Source organism: Peromyscus leucopus, chromosome 5 (genome assembly GCF_004664715.2).
Source record: "Peromyscus leucopus breed LL Stock chromosome 5, UCI_PerLeu_2.1, whole genome shotgun sequence".
Lineage (NCBI taxonomy): Eukaryota > Metazoa > Chordata > Mammalia > Rodentia > Cricetidae > Peromyscus > Peromyscus leucopus.
The window spans coordinates 29,818,504-29,837,413 of NC_051067.1; the positions used below are offsets into that span (position 1 = coordinate 29,818,504).

An 18,910-nucleotide genomic window follows, 5' to 3' on the forward strand; every position below is an offset into this window, starting at 1 on the left:
TGTTCTGTTTCCCTACAGTCTTACCTGTTTTCTTTCAGATTTATTTTATTTGATGTATAGAAGTGTTTTGCCTACATGTACGTCTGTGTGCCACATGCATGCTCGGTGCCTGCAGAGGTCAGAAGACAGTGTCAGATCCCCTGGAACTGGAGTTATAGATGGTTGTGAACCATCCACCATATATGTGCTGGAAACTGAGTCTAGATTCTGTGCAAGAACAGTCATGGTCTTAACCACTGAACCATCTCTGAAGCCATTAGACTTTTCCTTTTGAAAACTTGTGCTATCTATAAGATAATGAACTTCAGATTCGGCTCACACTGTCAGAGGTTTCGGGCTGTGGCCATTTGCCATTGTCCCCTCTGCATCTGTGCAAAGCAGCAAAGCCTGGTGGGGAAGGGCGAAAGAAAAGGTCACTCACCTGACAGTGCCCAATAAACAGGGGGCTGGACAGGGGGAGGCTGATGAAAAACCTGCAAAGGCCATTCGGTAGAAGCTCTATCATGTTACCCAGTGTCTCTTTCAAGGGGAGGCCCTAGCAATCCCACTTCTTTTCACTATGTTCTACCCTCACAAGGTTCACAACATTCCAAAAGTGCTATGGGCTGGGGATGAAGCCTTTTTATATTAGCCTTGGGGAACATTCCAGATCCAAATTATAGCAATTACTGGAAGTAGATCACCTTGTGAAAAAGCCATCCACCATCCAGACACATAGATCTTGCACATTCTTTCCCATGCCTTTGTCTTCACTGTCTCTCGGCTTTCACTCCTAATGTTCCTCTGGACGTGAAAGGTACTGTTTCACCCCTGCCCCCCTGCAAAAATACTATCTGTCATTCCATTCTTCCTTCCTTCCGTCATTGAGCAAAAACTACTGAGTGTCAGGCCCTGTGACATGCAATAGGGCTACAGAGGAAGATAAATCAGGGGCTCTGTCCTTTAGGGGCATATACCAGAAAATGGAGTTTTACTTGAATGTAGGTAGATTTATAGTCACAGGATTTTTGTGGCTGATGGAAAGACTCCATCAAAGAGGGTTCACCTGGAGGCTACAACTTGCTTCGCCACACTACCTAGAAAATGGGCTGGTTCTTCTGTACCCATGAATTTTGCAGCTTCCCCAGAGGTTAACTTTAAAGAAATGGAATCACTGAGGAGCTTGACAAGGCAGGGGAAGGAAGGGAACACCATGGTTCTAGTGTACTTTCAGAGCCGAGTGTGGTGATACACACTTGTAATTCTGCTACTCTAAAAGCTGAGACAGGAGGATAAAGAATTCAAGGTCAACCTCAGAGCTACAGAGTGAGTGCCAGGTCAGCCTGGGCCACAGGAGACCTGAGACCTGACTCAAACAAACCAACAAATGAATACATAAACCAACAAAACAGATGCACACCTAAGTCTGTGGTAGAAAGTGTGACAGAATGTGCAAACACAAAGGCAAATGGAACCAGACAGACTTGACAGCTAAATCTCCAGCTTAGGAACCAACTGGGGAAGTGTTTGCAGGGTTTTCTCCTCTAGCTGGATCTTTGTTGTTCCCCTCCCCTTGTTCCCACGGTGTCCTTGGCAGGGGTCACTCCATGCAGCCCACCTAATGACAGCAGAGCATCGTCATGAGGTATAATTCTTACGCATTAGAGATCAGTTCTCCCATCTTTATTAAGTCATTAATTTCACTATTTTGAAGTGAGCACACGAGGTAACATTTGATTCTATACTTTCGTACATGTATGCTAGTATACTTTCTTCTTACTCATCTTCTCCTGCGCCCCCTCTTGCTGACTGACCCTTTCCCCCTCTCCCCAATGAGTTCCCTCCCCTTCTGCTTCCATGCTACTTGCATGTCATCATCCTTTCTTCCTTTCTCCCATCCTCCACTTAAGATCCCTCCCCCCCATAGTCCTCTTTCTACTTTCATGACCTGCACACACACACACAGAGAGAGAGAGAGAGAGAGAGAGAGAGAGAGAGAGAGAGAGAGAGAGAGAGAGAGAGAGAGAGTATAATTCTAAAACTAGACTGTGGGTTTGGGAAATTATTACATTCAACATAATGATGTCCAGTTCTATCCATTTTCCTGCAAATGTTGTGATTTCACTTGTCTTAATGAAGGAATAAAATAATTTTGTGTATATGGATTATGAAATCCATTTATCTGTTGATGGACATGTGGGCTGTCTCCTTTTCTTAGCTGTTGTGACCAGTACAGCTGTAAACATGAGTGTGCAAATATCTCTGTGGTATGTTGTCAGTCATTTATTTATGGTATGTATTTATTTGATCACTTATTTTTATTGATATACATTCATAACTATGCTCTGCTGTGGGTTGTCAGCCTATGGTATGACAGAGCTCAAGTACTCCTTTTAGCAGCTTTCAGTCAGTGCCTGTGTCTCTATGATTTACTTTTGTGAGCATATATGGTAAGTGTAGAGAATATGCACAACCTGTCTACTTCCTGGCACTCCATGATGCCCTGGAATCATCTTATATATTTCCTATAGCAGTTCCAGAATTAAACATTCCACCAAGGAGCCCCGGCTCCTTTAATGGAGAATGGTATTAGACACTTACACTCTGAATGCTAGGTGACCTTGTTGGTATTATTGGAGTGAATTGCTTTATCAATAGAGAAAGTGTTCTCAGGGTTCAAAACTTTTAAATTCAGTTTCACTTAAAAAACAAAAAAACACAACACCTTCATTAACAGGGCCTACAGGGATGGCTTGGCAGTTAAAAGCACTGGCTGTTCTTGCAAAGGACCCATATTTGGTTCCCACACCCACATGGCAGCTCACACGCAACTGTAACTCCAGTTCCTGGAGATCTGATGCCTTCTGAACTCTATGGAGACTGCACATACATGCAGGCAAAATGTACATACATGTAATATATAGTAATAATAAAATTTAAAAATTCATTAAAATATCTTAATGACTCTATACATTTATAATTTTTGCTCCAGAAACAATAAAATTTAACTCATAACCCTGTAAGAAGGTCCATGGTTTAGACTGGAAACAGTAAACAGATACTGTGTGATAGTCAGATTTCTGTTGCTCCTTCAAAACAGCCGAGAGAAATCAAGCTAACAGGAAGAAAAAGCTTTGCGTCAGCTTGCCACTCAGAGGTTTTGGTCCATGATTACTTGGTCCCATTGTTTCTGGGTCTGGTGTGAACTAATCCATTATGATAGAAGTGGGGGGGGGGAGAAAACCTGTCACCTCATGGCTTCCAGGAAGACAGAGAGAAGAAATCCTGACTTATACTTTGATACTTCCATACTCTTCCAGGGCCACCCCAGGAACCTCCTTCCTCCACCCAAGACCCAGTGCCTGAAGTTTCCACCACATTCCAATGGTCCCTCAAGTTATAAATCCATAAATGGGTTAATTCACGATCATTCACCTCCTAAGGTCCTGCCTCTCAGCACTGACGCCCTGGGAATGAAGCCTTCAATACTCGAGCTTCAGGGGGACATTTACTAAACATACATAGCTTATTTTTCAACCCAAGAAAAGTCCTTTATGATTACCCAAGTTATGTAATCGGCCCCATTGAGTGCAAATGAAGTGCTCTCGATGGTAGTGGACTCACCTAGCCTGCTCCAGGCCCTAGGCACCACCTCTAGCATTTCAAAGAAAAAAAAAATTATTTTTTGCCCAGTGCCATGCATACTATTTTCAGTCTAAACTGTGGGCCATCTTAGAGGGTTGTTATTATTTAGTTATTTAGTTAGTTCATTCATTTTTTTTTTTTTTTTTTTGGAGATATGTTTTTTCTGTAGCCCTGGCTTTCCTGGAACTTGTTCTACATACCAGGCTGGCCTTGTACTCAGGCCTCTGCCTTCCAAGTGCTCTTTAGAGGGTTTTAAATTAAATATTATTTCTATAGCAAAAACTACAAGTATAAAATAAATGGGTAAATCCACTAAGATGGCATGCTCTTACAGTTGAAATTACTCAGAAGGATAAAAAAAAAAAAAAGGATTGCGAGTTCATTGCTAACCTGGGTTACATGGTCTCTGTTTCTAAAATGAATAAACAAATACATAAAGTTTATCTTAAAAACAACATAAATACATTGGATAAAGCATGTAGTTTCATAAGGTATATACTGTGTCTTTTAGGGGTGCTGATTATCTTTCTGTAAGTTCTAGTCATTGAAAGAAATGTATTTACTGACTTTAGATTTGACTAGGAAAAATCCAGACCATCTGCTGGGGTTTTCTTCATCTCTATTCCAGTAGGGAGAGATAAATACAAAAGGCTGTTTAAGGAACATCCTTTACCCATCTTAGGAAGTGAAATTTTCTTGCCCTACACCTCTGTTACATTAAGTGTCCTTCCCCAAAGCCTGCATGGCAATGGTCAACACATTGCTCACCCATACCAAACCCAGTGTTCACCCCAGAAGCCAAGTGCAGGGGGAGTCTCACCAAACAGAAGGTGGCTGTTCTGGTGCTGGGACAAAGCATTTCAAGATTACCTATAAGGCCCATCCTGGCCATCCCTTTCATATTTTCACCCCCTCCCCATAAAAGCAACATATTTCTTACCAAAAACAAACAAACAAACAAAACCCATCAAGTTCTACATACATTTGATAGAATTTTTTTAACTCAATAAATAAGTTTGAAATTAAGGGGTTTTGTTTGTTTGTTTGTTTTTGTTTTTGGAGACAGGGTTTCTCTGTATAGCCTTAGCTGTCCTGAAACTTGCTCTGTGGACCAGGCTTGCTTCAAACCCACAAAGCTCTGCCTGCCTCTGCCTCCTGAGTGCTGGGATTAAAGGTGTGCACCCACCACCACTCACCTGGTTTGAAATGAAGTTTTCACCAAGCTTTTTGAAGCACTTGGGCCCTGCTGATCCCACTGGCAGTGGAGTGGCTTTTTTTGCATGGGAGACTTTATTTTCCCGTGATCTGGGATCAGGAAGGATGAATTTGGTTTGTCATAGACGTGCAGGTGGCTCCTTCTCCAGGTATTACCTACAGCTTTCCTTGGGAGAGATTGTGTGACATTTTTATTACTTCTGCTGCCAGAGAATGAAAGTAGCTTTTTCATTTTGATTTATGATAGGTTTTGTAAATGTCAAATTCCCTGTTAAAGAGTAAGAGTTGACATTCCAGAAGCCAAAGGATGATAAAAAATAACGTTTGAATACTATATGCACAGCCATAGCTGGGGTTGCCTCCCATCACAAGAAGGGAACACTATTGGAAAGCAAGGTAACCTATTTTTCAAGCAAGCTTCTGAAGGGAAGAAATTAAGCTGCCATAAAACAGAAGAATGATGCAGTTTGTGATCTACTCACCTGTAATTCAAACAGAAAGAAAATGAACAGATGCATGGAAACAATCTGAAATCTGTTTAGTATGACATGGTTTCTGATATGAATTAGTTAACTCTGACACCAATTCCTTGGGAATAACTTTGAAAAATTGAGTGTCCCTCAATTTTAGAGGTAAGCCAAAAATCACTTTTGTTCTCCTGTTATTTCAAAGTGGGGGAAAATCATCCTAGTATATTGCTAACTAGGTTGCATCATATTTTCATTTTCTCAGTTTTGGGGAATTGCAAAGTGGTAGATTACTTAACAGAATGTCAGAGGAAGAGAGGATGACTCAGCTTCTTCATGGTAATAGTGCACTCAGGATGCTAATATGAATTAGGGTCATGAACTCACATGTAGATGCTTCCAGAGGCCGGATGATGACGTGCATGTGTACCAGGCAGGGATAAAGACAAGCTGGGGAACACTTGCCTGCTATTTCAAGGGAGGATGGCCCCACAAATACAGGGCAAGGAACGAGCCAGACTTCTGCTGTGTCAGGAGAATTCCCAAACACATTTTAAAAACACGTTCAGTCCTTCCATTTTGAAATGCTGGTAGTGATGTTTTTGGAAACCTTGCATGTAGTGTGTGAACTGCTCTTCATCTTCAAGCCAAAGACAACTTTATATGAGGAGCTAATCCATTAGCCACAATAGCTCACAAGGCATGCAATTGTCACGTGCATCTGAATTCTTGTGTTGGCTCAGCTGAGCACTACGTTTGAGAGATTAAACAAATATGAAAAGCTTGCTTAATGACTCAAGAATCAAAGTAAAGCCAGTTGTAGATCTGAATAGATGGGCTCATCAGATGATCACAGCTGGGTGCACTCAGTCATTCGACAAGTATGTACTGAGAATCTCACATGTGCCAGGTACTGTTATTGCTCCCAGGAATACAGCTGAGCAAGGGGACCACAAGGGTCTTCCATTCTGGAGGTGGGAGGTAGCAAAATCAATAGATAAGCAAAACAAACAGCAGGTAATAGCAAAGGCCATGGAGAAAATTAGGGGCGGGGTTGCTGCTGGCAGGTGTCTTTTGGGCTTCTCTGTACCAGCAGGCTGGCCTTTAAATACTCACTTTGGAGGCCTTCTTCCATTCTGAAATGTCAGTCCTGCTTTACTCCTTTTGTTCTAGGGCTCATCAAGAGGTCATTTGTGGTGCGTTTTAATAAATAGAAGGCCAGTTTATTTTAAATTAGTTACATTTTAATCTTCTTGACTAGATTTGGGAGAAATGTTGATCCAAGAGGGATTTGGGGAAACCCCTAATCTAATCAGTAACTTAATTACAATGCCTGGGTCGAGGCTGCTGCTTCTGCTGCTGAATTCCAAACATTTGGTGGTAGTTTCCTTCTGCTTCAGCTTGAGAGGGCACTATTTTTCAGCTTGTCTCCAAAATCTCAGAGTGCACCCTTTGAGGATTGTTGCTACCCATTGGAATAAGAACAAAGAGCCTCAAAATGAAGGCCCTTCAGGACCAGGGATGCACCCACCTAAAGCATACATTAATAAACAGCTTTTCTTAAAAAAGGCAAACAGACTTTGTTTTATAGTCCTTACTTTTTGTAAGGATATAAACTTTATTTGATTGTATACATTTAATGTGTACAGGATGTTTTGATATATACATATGCAGCAAAGCGATTACTAGTCAGAGTATCTGCCCCTCCTTTGAAACAGACATCCTGGTAAACACCCCTGTCCCTGCATGTTGAAACGAAAGAACACTGGGAATGAGATGATTGAGGCTCTAAAACCAACGGGTAGTTAGGCATCCGACTCTCACTTCATCTCAGCCCTGGATCTGGGGTTCAAATGACTGTGGATCTGGAAGCAAATCCCTCCAAAGTTCCCTATGATTAGTATTTCAATTAGACAAGCCATTTTTGAGACCAATGGCTGTGTTTTGCAATAAGTTACAAAACATCAACTAGTGTCCCAGTGAGCAGATGGGTAAAGGAGGCAAAACTAGACATCAAGAGGGCTTCCTTTCAAAGAATCAGCACTGAAGGGGAACAAAAGAAAGCCTAGCCTGTTACGTTTCAGTTCAGATAAGAACATGTAGGTTGTGTGTCATGGGTGGAGCCAATAATAAAAGTCTAACATTCATCCAGTGCTGACTCTGTCCTTGTGAGGGGGTCAGTACTTCCTACGTATTAGCTCTTCAAGTGAGGAGGAAGGGGAGAAAAGAAAAAAAACTAATCAATAAGGTAAAATTGGGGAGGGAAAAAAAAAGAACATTATCATATGTATTGGCAGGATGCACTGTCACTCCCAACTGATCTTTTAAAATAATACTTTATTAGATTATAATCAAAGTGATGGGTCTCACAATGACGTTCTCATTCAAATATGTCATTAAATATGCTTACATTTCCAGACTGGGTTTCCCAGACCTTTAGTGTCTTTCTGAAACCCGTCTCTTCCGCCTATTGTTATCTAATCTCCCCTATCCAGCAACTCAGGAGAGTTCCCAGTCGGGTCTCCCAAGGTCCAGCCCCCTCTGGCAGTCTTCAGAAATAGTTCTCTTTGCGTGCCAGAATTTCAGCAGTAAGTACATGTTGCCTGGAACGTTGAGCAGCACGGTGTTTTTTTTTTTTTTTTTTTAAATGTCTCCCACTAAATTATACAACATGCAGCTGAGCAAATAATGGAGATGCTTAAAGAATGCATTCCATACGTGTTCTCGAAGGATATGCTTTTAGAAAGCGAATGCTTGCTTCCTTCCCCATGCTAAATACGACTGGAGATAGATTGCTCCATTTAAGATTTCCATTAATTCCATTAATAAACTTCTCAGGATATGAAAATGTCTCCAGAATGTAGTGAAGCTGGGATGAAAGCCGCATAATTCTCACTAGTGTCAGGCCCCGCACGCAGGAGAAAATATGCTAATGCGGCCGTTTGCCGCAGGGCTGGTGTTATTTATATAGTGCTGGCTGGGTAAGGCTGGCGCTGGGCTGGAGTCCGGAGCGCCAAGAGCATTTGGATCTCCTTTGAGGTGTAGATGTGTGCGCCTGTGCACATAGCGTTGAAATTGTTAATCCGAGACCTTGGGGAGGGGGTGGGGCAGGCCGCCCTCATTCACGTCTGTATCTTGTGTGTGTGTGTGTGGGGGGGGGCTCCTGTTGAAGGTATAACCTTCTAGCATTGTGTTTATTTGACATTCATTCTGGAGCACAGATAGAAATGGCGATTTGGGTTGGGTGCTGCAGTGGGTCGAATGTGACCCAGCGTTGTGAGGGACTGGTAACCTAAAATTGGCAAATACGCCTCCTTGCCACTGCTCCGTGGTCATAAAAAGCAGCCTTATTTGAATCTGGGGAAAGCGCAGAGGGTTGTTCTGGAAGGCAGGCCACCCTCCGGCTCAGGACCAGGAGTGGGGTGCGGGACGCCGGGCACCTCGAAAACGAACAGAGGTCACGGAAAGCCAGTGTGCCCGGGGTGGGGTCCCTTGCGTCTGTGGGACTCGAGACTGGAAGACGACCTTGTCCCCTCGATCCCTGCCAGAGCCGACTCCGTGGGGACCCCCGCCCGTCGCGCCGAGAAGCCGCCGGAGATCCTGCGGCGGCCGGGGTGTCCCTCTCCCCGCCCCTGCGTCTGCCCGGGCGTCGGCGGCGCGACTGGGCTGGAGGGGGCGCTCGTGCGCAGGAGCGGCGCAGCAGGTGCCGCGGTTACCTCCACCTCGGCGGGGGGAGAGGGGGCGGGCCGGGGAGGGAGGCGGAGGCCGGTTCGGTGAGCCGAGAGCGCGGCCGGCTCCGCAGGCTGGCTGCGAGCTCGCGGCTTCCGGGAGCGCCCCAAGTCCGTGGAGGACCTCCCAGCCCGCAGCCGCCGGCGGCCCCAGGACAACGCGCACCGGCGTCCGCAGGGCCGCGAATCGCGACAAGGGCGCGGGTCCGGCGCGGCGCCGGCTCCTCCTCTTCTTCAGCCGGCTCGCAGCAGCGGAGAGCTTCGGAGCTCGGCGGGCGCCCGGGCCGCGGTGCGGATGAACCGCAGCGGCTGAGGACTCGACCGGCCTCTGCCGGGCGCCCGAGCGGGGCCGCAGCGCCCAGGGCGCGGGTGTGCGCGGGTGACATGGGGGCGGCCTGACTCGCCGGGCCCGGAGCGCTCTCTCCGGCCGCGGGCCCTCCTCGGCGGCGGCGGCAGCTGCGGGCGCCCGGCCCGGCGCGCTGTGCCCGGGCGCCCGCCGAGCTCCGCCGCGCTCTATGCGCCTCTGCGGGCGCCGCGGGCCCTGGCCATGGCGATAGACCGGCGGCGCGAGGCGGCGGGTAGCGGTGCCGGACGGCAGCCGGCCCCGGCCGAGGAGAACGGCTCCCTGCCGCCCGGCGACGCGGCGGCCTCCGCGCCCCTCGGGGGACGCGCGGGCTCCGGTGGCAGCGCGGAGATCCAGCCGCTGCCTGCGTTGCACCCAAGCGGCGGCCCGCACTCGAGCTGCTGCGCGGCGGCAGCCGCCCCGAGCCTCCTGTTGCTGGACTATGACGGCTCGGTGCTGCCTTTCCTCGGGGGCCTGGGCGGCGGCTACCAGAAGACCCTGGTGGTGCTCACCTGGATCCCGGCGCTGTTCATCGGCTTCAGCCAGTTCTCGGACTCCTTCCTCCTGGACCAGCCCAACTTCTGGTGCCGCGGGGCCGGCAAAGGCACCGAGCTGGCAGGTGCCACTGTCACCGGCCGGTGGGGCGACATGGGCAACTGGACCAGCCCCCCGGCCACCCCCTTCTCCACTGCTGCCTGGGGGACCGCGAGCAACCGAAGCAACAGCAGCGACACGCCACCCCTTCCGTCCCCTCCGGGCAAGGGGAACAACGACTCAAATTGCGACTGCCACGCTTGGGACTACGGCATCCGCACTGGCCTCGTCCAGAACGTGGTCAGCAAGGTAAGGGCCACCGATCGCTGCGTCCCCGCGTTCTTCTCCTGAACCCTTTTCTTCCGATCTCGGTTGCCTCTGCTCTGCGCTCCATCTCTCTTTCTCTGCAGATCTAGGTCCGAGCCTACCCTGCTGAGGAGCCCGAAATGCTAGCCTGTGTACTCACAATCCCGCATTGACTGGGCTCCCTGCTCTCCCCCAAAGGAGATGCTCTTACTTGGATATGAAGCCAAGGCTGTTTGCCGCCCTCTGCGGTGCCCGTGACGCTGCATCCGCTTCTAAGGGACCGATTTAGCCTTTTCTAATTTCCACACAAACTCCTGTCCCAGTGCACGTATGGAAAGGGTGCCCTTCCCCCAAAAGTTCAAATGCTCTCCTTTATCTTGCTAGGTGTCAGACTCACTGATGGCTCAGCAGCGGTCCTGGAAGACTCAATCCCTCTTCTAGGTCTGCTCCTTGGAGCCAGGCCATAGCAATGTTCTTTCCACAGGCCGCCTGTCCCTGTGTTTCCCACTAGGAACTAACTATCCATGAAAAATAGTGTTCTACTCTCAGATGTTCTTTCTGGCAGACCTCAGCCATCCCACACGTGCCTTGATCAGATTAAAGCCAATTAAAGAACTGAAGTTATAGGCAAAGAAGCAGAGCCCTTTGAAAAGTTCCCTTGCTGCCTAGCTCCCATCCCAACTATGCGCTGTTCTTTCCAGAGATCTGTCTGGCTGTAGAGTTCAATGTCAGGGTGTCCCCTCAAATGTTTTTTCTCAGGACTCCAGTCAGTAGCGCCATAGCATAGGAAGGATGTGGGAAGCTTGCAGAGTGTCATCGCAGCTCTCGTCCAGCAGCTGCTCTGGTCTGAGGCATTGAGACCTGGTGAGCTGGTCCCTAGTACCCACTTTGTCCTCCCTGACCCTTGCAGAGGTTCTGCATCCTGTGTAATGTAGTAGGAGTATTCTGTGAGAGATGTATGTCACCCTAAAAGTGGACAGTTGGTAGTGTTAGCGCATTATAGCCCTAGATATGTATACATTTCAATTGTCTTGACATGTAGGAAATACTGGATGCCACCTTGTCAAGCGCTTTGTGAAGCATTTGCAGTTTCTGCCCCCTTTGCATTTTAAACAGTGCATTTAGAACTAGAGTGGTTCTGAGCAGTTTGAAAACACTTTGTCTAAACGTGAGAATGGATCTGGACAGTTTATAATTGTCTGCGTGGAGTCCATCCCCACAACCAGTGTGTGTTAGTAAACAGTTGTAGTTCATGGATGAGTAAGATGAAACTCTTACATCATCATAATCATTGTTTTAATCTTGTACCAACCTGGGCAGAAACGCTGTGTCCTGTGGGAACTGTCTGGCATAGTGATCCCTCTGCTCGGCGAGATAATTGGGAAGATCCTTCTAGCTTGTCTCATCTTGACTCATCCCCCACAGCACAGCCTCTCCCTTCCAAAGGTGCTCCTGGAACTGATTCCCATTCATGGAGGACAATATTGCTTTTTCCTTCTCTCTCTCTCTCTCTCTCTCTCTCTCTCTCTCTCTCTCTCTCTCTCTCTCTCTCTCTCTCCTCCCCCCCCCCTTTTTTTGCTTAGTGGCAGAAACAATTTTAAAAACAGCTCCTATTTAAATTGCCATGCATGCCTGTCAGAAGAAGGATTTGGCAACATTGCCGAGTATTTTCAGCCCCTTTCTGGAGTAAAGGAAGAATAATGGTTTGAAAGAGTATGTGTGAAGAGTGCTTTGTGGGAGAGTCAAGTGGGAAGTGAGGAGATGGAGAAAGCAGACCAGCACTCTAGCCGTGGGGACCAGGAGACAGCACTCTTCCTGCCAGGCCTGGTGCGAAACAAGAACAAAAATAGTTCCTGAAAATAGACTATATAGAGGCATATTGGAAAGCTGGGCAAGTTTTTAAAATTAACACTCAGGAGGGGGCTACCTGACATGGGGGCGTACCTGACAACACATGGCAGTCACATGTTACGGACAAGATGACACTAAGGAGTGAAGGCCTGGGTAATTAGAGGCATCCTTTCTCATACTGTGAAGGCTGGGAAGGACATCTTGATTTCCACAGACCAATATGCTCAGATAGAGGACTGCCCTGCCACTGTGTTCTGATCTGTAACAATGCCTGAAAGAGCTTTTCCAGTACAGTTTGGCATGAGGAGTGGACTTCTCCCTGTGCTAAGTGTGCTGACTGGATTCTGTGTCCATGCACCAGTGTAGAATTTGTACCATGATGCTGCTGGCATTTAGCAGTTAAGAGTCTGTCTACCCTGTACACAGCAGACAGAAATAGAAGAATCCTTCACCTTTTTGTCAATGGATACAAGTTCAAGTTCGGAGAAGTTGTCCTTTGCCCCTTTCCCTGCCCTATCAGCCACAGGCTGTCTTCAGTGTTCAGCATGGCTCCTTCAGCAGGAATGCTCCTGAAACACAGCCTTGTCCCTTCTAGCCCTGGTGGTTGGTTGGGAAGACGTAACACAACTATTGCCTTCATACCTGGGTGTTGGAAGAAAACAGTTAGGCCCAGGATATGGAATTAAGTGGGTCCCCTGGACTCTGCGCGTCTTTTCCCTCCAAGTTACACCCGTGACATGCACTAACTCCTTTAGTTTAAACACCCACAAGTGGAGCTCTGTCCCAAGCCGGCCAACCTGCTCTTCTTTGTAAAGAAACCCGAACTTCGGTGAGTTACATTTAAGTTCTCTCATGCCTGTCTGCAGCTCAGTTCCTGAGAATGCCTTTTTCCACCATAGAATGCATATTTGGTCCTTCCTTCCTTCCTTCCTTTCTTCCTTCCTTCCTTCCTTCCTTCCTTCCTTCCTTCCTTCCTTCCTTCCTTCCTTCCTTCCTTCCTTCCTTCCTTCCTTCCTTCTTGTTGTTTGTTTTGTTTTCAGACAGGGACTCACTATGTAGCCCTGGCTGTCCTACAACTCACTCTGTAGACCAGGCTGACCTTGAACTCAGAGAGATTCACCTTCGTCTGTCTCCCAGTGCTGGGATTAAAGGCATGCACCAGTATGCCTGGCTTTATTTAGTAGTTTCTTACCTGGCTGAAAAATGCCCACCTCCTTCAGCTGTTACATTCATAACAAGGTTAGCCATATTTACTGTGGCACAGAAAATATGCCTCTTAAACATGGTACCATGGCACCCAAGCAGGCACTGCATGATCTACCCCAAAAGAGAGATGGACGAGTGCCATGCCAATGGAGCCTATGACAGATGCACCATCACCTTTAGCAGCTAGGACATACTTCTAAGGACTGTGGCCCCCAGTCCACCTTGCTTTATCTATTAGATTGCAATCAGTGAGGACTTCTCTGCCTCTTCTCAGGTAGCAATGAAATATAGCCCCAGTTTCTTCTAAGTAGTCCTGAAACTTGCTCTGTAGACCAGGCTGGCCTTGAACTCAGAGATCCACCAGCTGCCTGAGTGCCTGGATTAAAGGCGTGTAGCACCAGGCCCAGTTATCTTTACTGTTTTCATCTTTGGACTTGAGCCTTGCATTTGTTATACACACACCGGAATTCTCACCAAAATAATGGTGGCAGTGATGGTGATATTGGCACCACCTTTATTTTGTGCATCTCTTTCTAGTTTCTGGAACATTTCACCTGAATTACTCCCTTTGATTAAGAATAGTAACCCAAGGCTGATCTTAACATAGCCATAGCTCTGATTACAGAAAATGAACACATATTTGCATGGTTCCTCGTTGGAAGCAGGTATTCAATCAACTTCCTTATCTAGCATTCTGTGCTTTATGCCCCTGCTCTGCTGAACAGAACTGGCAATGCCTTCAGGATGAATCAAACAGACCCCTTTCCCAGCACAGCAGGTGTGGGGTTCTGAAGGCAGGCAGCTCTGGAGTGGACTCCCTTTCCCATTCTCTGTACTGTGGTCCAAAGTTTCTCATGCTGCCGAGATTTTAATAATTTTTTAATTAAAAGAGGAAAAAGAACCCCATGAATGTAAAAGTGTTGCTCTTCATGGCTCACGCAGCTCATCCTGTGTAGTTCTTCATGAGTATTGCTGGTTGCTAAGGCTCACTATCTTCTGGAATATTCTCTAGAATCTGGTCAGCAAGCAATGCCAGCTAACCACCCCAAGCCTCTTTTTTCCCCATAGTTGTAGTTTCTATTGTTCATTCATCTCATAAATTTGCAAAGATTTCTGACCTTTGTCTTGAAGGCTGTTTAATATCCTGGAAGTAATTTGTATCTTTTTTCTAGAAGTTATTTAAAATGACTCCAGTACAATGTAATTAAGACTAAAACTAATTTTACTATCATTGCAATGGTAATTTTTTTTAAAGTAGTCTACAATGTTATCCTAAACTAGTAACTAGTTTCCATTTTTGAAATGCTTAGCACTTCTGCATATTTTCACTCTTCCAGTGCTTATTTAATGGAATCTGCCACTGTTCTGCATCATATCAAAAGTATTTGTCAATCTTTAGAAACATTTTGTTAAGATTTAATTTTGTTTTTATGTGCATCTTTGTGCCCCCCTGACCGCCCCCCCCCCCGGGTGTGTGTGTGTGTGCACCATGTGTGTGCAGATGCCTATGGAGGCCAGAAGAGGGCATCAGATCCATTGGAGCTGAAGTTACATTCAAGCTGTCTGACATGCTGGGAATTGAACGCAAGTCCTCTGCAAGAGCAGTAAGGGCTCTTAAGCAACCAGCCATCTCTCCAGCCCCTCAGAAACATTTTAAGTTTCATATTCTTGCTGATGTACTAAAATTTCTTGTTTCCTAGTATCATTTAGTCATCCCAGTAGTGGCTTTTATAGGTATATACAATACAACAGTGAACATCTCTGAGCAAATTTCTTTTTTTTTAATTAACTATAATAGATAATGGATTGCATGGTTTAGGATGTAGTATAAGCTGTACATACCTTTAGTTCTAGCACTCAGGCAGAGGTAGACAAATGTCTGTGAGTATAAGGACTGCTTGGTCTACAAAGTAAGCTCCGAGTCAGCCAGAGCTGCATAGTTAGATATACATGGCTATAGTATAAGTCACACTGTGTGCTCTCTCTGCTCCTCAGGATAGTTGCCAGATTTTATATATCCTTACAAAAATATTCTATTTTCATTTATATATTTACCTCTTGTTTATATCAGAGTTGAGTGCACATCAGTCTATAGAGAATTCCTCATTCTTTTTATGTCTGCCTAGTATTCTGTTGTCTGACTGGGCCATAGTTTATTCAACTGGTCATTTACTAAGAAGGCATTGGATTATTTCTCATCTTTACTGTTTTAAATATGTATATATACAATAAGTAATGACATTCTTACACACAGACTTTTGCATACATGCAAGATATAAGAAGCCAGGTATTTAAACCACCTACACTGTTATTTTGGTAAATGTTCCTCAGTGTTCCTTATAAAGAACTTAGCCATTTATATGCTCACCGGTAGTTTATGTGGTCCTGTTCCCACACCTCCCATGATTTGTGGAGTTGCCAGATGTTTAAGTGTTTGCTAGTCTGACAAGTAGAAAATAAAATTTGACTACTGCTGCAGCATTTGTGTTCGCCTCAGTCTGCGGCTTCGCCATCTTTGTGCATGCTCCTTCCTCAGCATGGTCTCCCATCCCTTTGCCTTCATGTGCATGCATGCTCGAGGGTTATTTCCGCTGACTGACAGCAGCACTTGTGGTTCTGACACTGCCTCCCCCAGGGTAATTACCCAAGCTTCCGGTTCTGCGTATGGTGCTTGGGTTGTACACATAGCTTGGTTTGCATAGAGTCAAGTGGCTTAGTCTTTCCTTCCATGGCTTCTGAGTTTTGTATTGTTAGGTTTATGATTTCCATAGCCCTAGATGATTCGGGGTGGGGGGGAGGGGCGGGGAATCCCATGTTTTCTTCTAATAGTTTTATAATTTCATTTCCTCTTCAATTTGGCATTGCAAATGTTTTGTTTTTATGGTGCTGTGAAAGTAGATTTCTAGAATTGCTAACACAGGGGTAGAACCCACATTTTGTGCAGACTTGCTTCTAACCTGCAATTCAGCAGTGCAGAGGCCAGGACTGAGAGGCTGTGGAGAGGTCTGACACCCTCCCTCAGGGAACACAACTCTCTCCAGGGCTGTAGGACAGTTTTTCCTCTTCCATCATCTTGTTCTGAATCGTTTGGGGTGCCGTTATTGTTAGAAGCCACTTCAAGCTCTTTTTCTGTCCTCGGCAGTCTTTGCAAGTAGTGATTCCTTTTGACCTTTGATCCAAGGAGAGCTGAGGCAAAGAGTTGGTGTCATGTATAAGCACATTGGCTTTTCTGAATGTTGTCCTGGCATTGCCAGTGGTTGGTATACTGTGGGCATCTCTGCCCATCTTCATATTCAGTAACATAATGTTGGTGGCTCCCAGTGGGTCATCCAGGGGTGTTTAGGGATTTCCACCATGGAAACTGGCAAGCATCACAGACCAGGGATTGTGGTTTTCTTCAGAAAGCCAGACGTTAAGCATTTGTCACAGAAATAAGTGCAAGCTCGCCCCCACCCCCCAGTCTTTCATCTTTCCCTCCTTTACATGTGCATGTTCTGAACCTGGCACTGGGAGAAAAGAACAACTGTCCTAGGCCTGCCAGGCTAATGAGGGAAGCACAGCCTAACGGGTCGAGTCATGGTCTTTTAATTTCAAACTGAGATGAGTGTATGGAAAGAAAGGGGAATGAAAAGCTAGAACGAAGAAACCTGACCTGCAGGGGCTGGTGTATCTGAGATGGACTAAGGGTTGTGTATGGGGAGAGAGGCAAAATCAAACGGTGTGAGCTTCCCAGAAGGCAGACAGCACTTGCAGGGACCATGTGGCGTGCAGGAATGAAGATCGCCCGTCATTGGTAGGGGAATAGGACAAGGGCCAGGGCTCATAACCCACGCTAAGGACTTTTTCTGTAATTCCAGAGCAAAGGGAAAACCATCGGTGTACTGATCAGAGTTGGTGGTATGGGGTGGCGAGAGTTCATGTTGTTACAAAGTTGTCTGCCACGGCAGCATCAAGGTTGGATGGTGAGATGTGCAGGGTGGACTGGCTGTGCCCGCTGGGTCAGCTGCAGGTGTCCCAGTTTACCAGGGATGTGAACTCACTTAGAGAGGTGATGGCATGGGGATGAGAAAGAGATAGACAGACAGACAGACAGGAAGGAAGGAGGGCTGAAGAGGGCCTGGGCCCGAGAATTGCAGCTGCTATGGACTCCCGGTGAGGAAGGCAGCCTGTGGGGTAGCTGGGGGACCTGGTTTGTGGGTGCTACTGAAAGGTGCTTGGTGGAAGGAGAGGCCTGAGATGGAGTAGTGGGACATCACACTGGAGCTCTGAGTCCAAGCCAGACATTGAGCAGACGTAGTCAGACAGGAAGACCTGACCCCCCTGTCCTGGGCGGTCAAGGAATGCTGGTCCTGAGGTGCATTCTAGAATTTTATTTACTCTCCTGCTAAAAATGGGAGAGTGCTAATTACATTTCTACAAGGCTGAAAGAGCAGATTTGGGAAACCTTAGGGTCAGAATGTACATCCACTACCTGCTTTCCCGGTATCCCTAGGCTAGACAGAGGTCACATTGGGTGTGGGGTGTCATATTAGTAGGACCTTCTTGTCCAGAGTCTCTAGTTTACATAAAATGGGGCTGAGGGGCAATTGGCATGTCCGGTTCTTATCACCCTCTGCCTTTTGTGACCAAGCAGATGGTCTTTTGTGCTCTAAGAATGCCCCTAAGCATATGTTTGGATTACTGTGAAGTTGAAGTGTGTCATTCTGTGGCTCTGTGGGGGTAGGTTTTTGCCCCTGTACAGATTTCTCTAGCCTGTGTCCCCTTGGCCTTTGTAGACCCCTACCTGGCTTCATCTTGCTGCCTTTGAAACCACAGACCCAGAGACTCTAAGATGCAATCCTGTCCTGTGGTTCTGCTTGCAGCCTTCCAGGGCTCCCTGTCGTGGCTCCCTAAACTGCCTGGCTTTGGCCTGAGCTTTATCTGCCGTTCCACTCCTCCTCGATACCTCTTTTGTTGGAGGGGACCTCTCCAGCTCCCAGCTGGCCTCTCCTCCTCCTCCTCCTCCTCAACACTTGGCTTAAGCTCTTCCACTAACGTGGAACACCCTTCCCTTCATTCTTCAGCCCACCGGTTCCTGTTCAGCCCTTGAGTCAGCTCAGCCATCACCTGACTGACTCCTCCCAGCGATGGTAACACTTACTCAGAATGCAGTCTGTCTGCCTCCCCACTAGAGGTCTTTGACCCACAAACCCCTACCATACATGCCTGAGCCCCTTGAACATGGCGTGCTGAAATGTGAGGGAGCGTTCTTCAGTTGGCGGGTGTGGTTGGCGCTGTCAGAGCTCCAGCTTGGAACCAGCTTATCAAATCTATATTATTCTTTCCAGCTTCCTCATTGGCAGGGTGGGGTACCTGCTGCCTTCCCTCCAGGTGGTGGGAGGACAGAGCACCTGGGAATCATTGCCTCACCTCTCCACCTGGCAAACAGGAGGTACCTGGCTGGAACCTGGGGTGAGGGCTGCCGTATAAGAAGCCCTGAGATGGAGGTGATAGGGTCATACCTGAAAGGGTAATTTATCTCACTGGTGCATAGAGGTGGAGGTATCTCTCCCTGGAGAGCTGGGTGTGCCCTGTACATGAGAATCCTGCACCCCGAGTCAGGCCACCAAGGATCCTCTTGTGGTTGGTTGGCTGGT

General features: G+C 46.9%; 1 protein-coding gene across 2 annotated transcripts in view; it reads left to right on the forward strand.

The window, feature by feature from the left end:
* The first annotated feature begins 9,510 nt into the window (after positions 1–9,510).
* Positions 9,511–18,910, forward strand: part of LOC119088023 (solute carrier family 22 member 23-like) — a 44,599-nt gene continuing 35,199 nt past the window's right edge. For both annotated transcript variants that reach the window (XM_037205824.1, XM_037205825.1), the window contains exon 1: positions 9,511–10,220. In XM_037205824.1, coding sequence (XP_037061719.1) covers positions 9,582–10,220 — 639 coding nt within the window. In that variant the 5' untranslated portion in view covers positions 9,511–9,581. The remainder of the gene's footprint in view (positions 10,221–18,910) is intronic.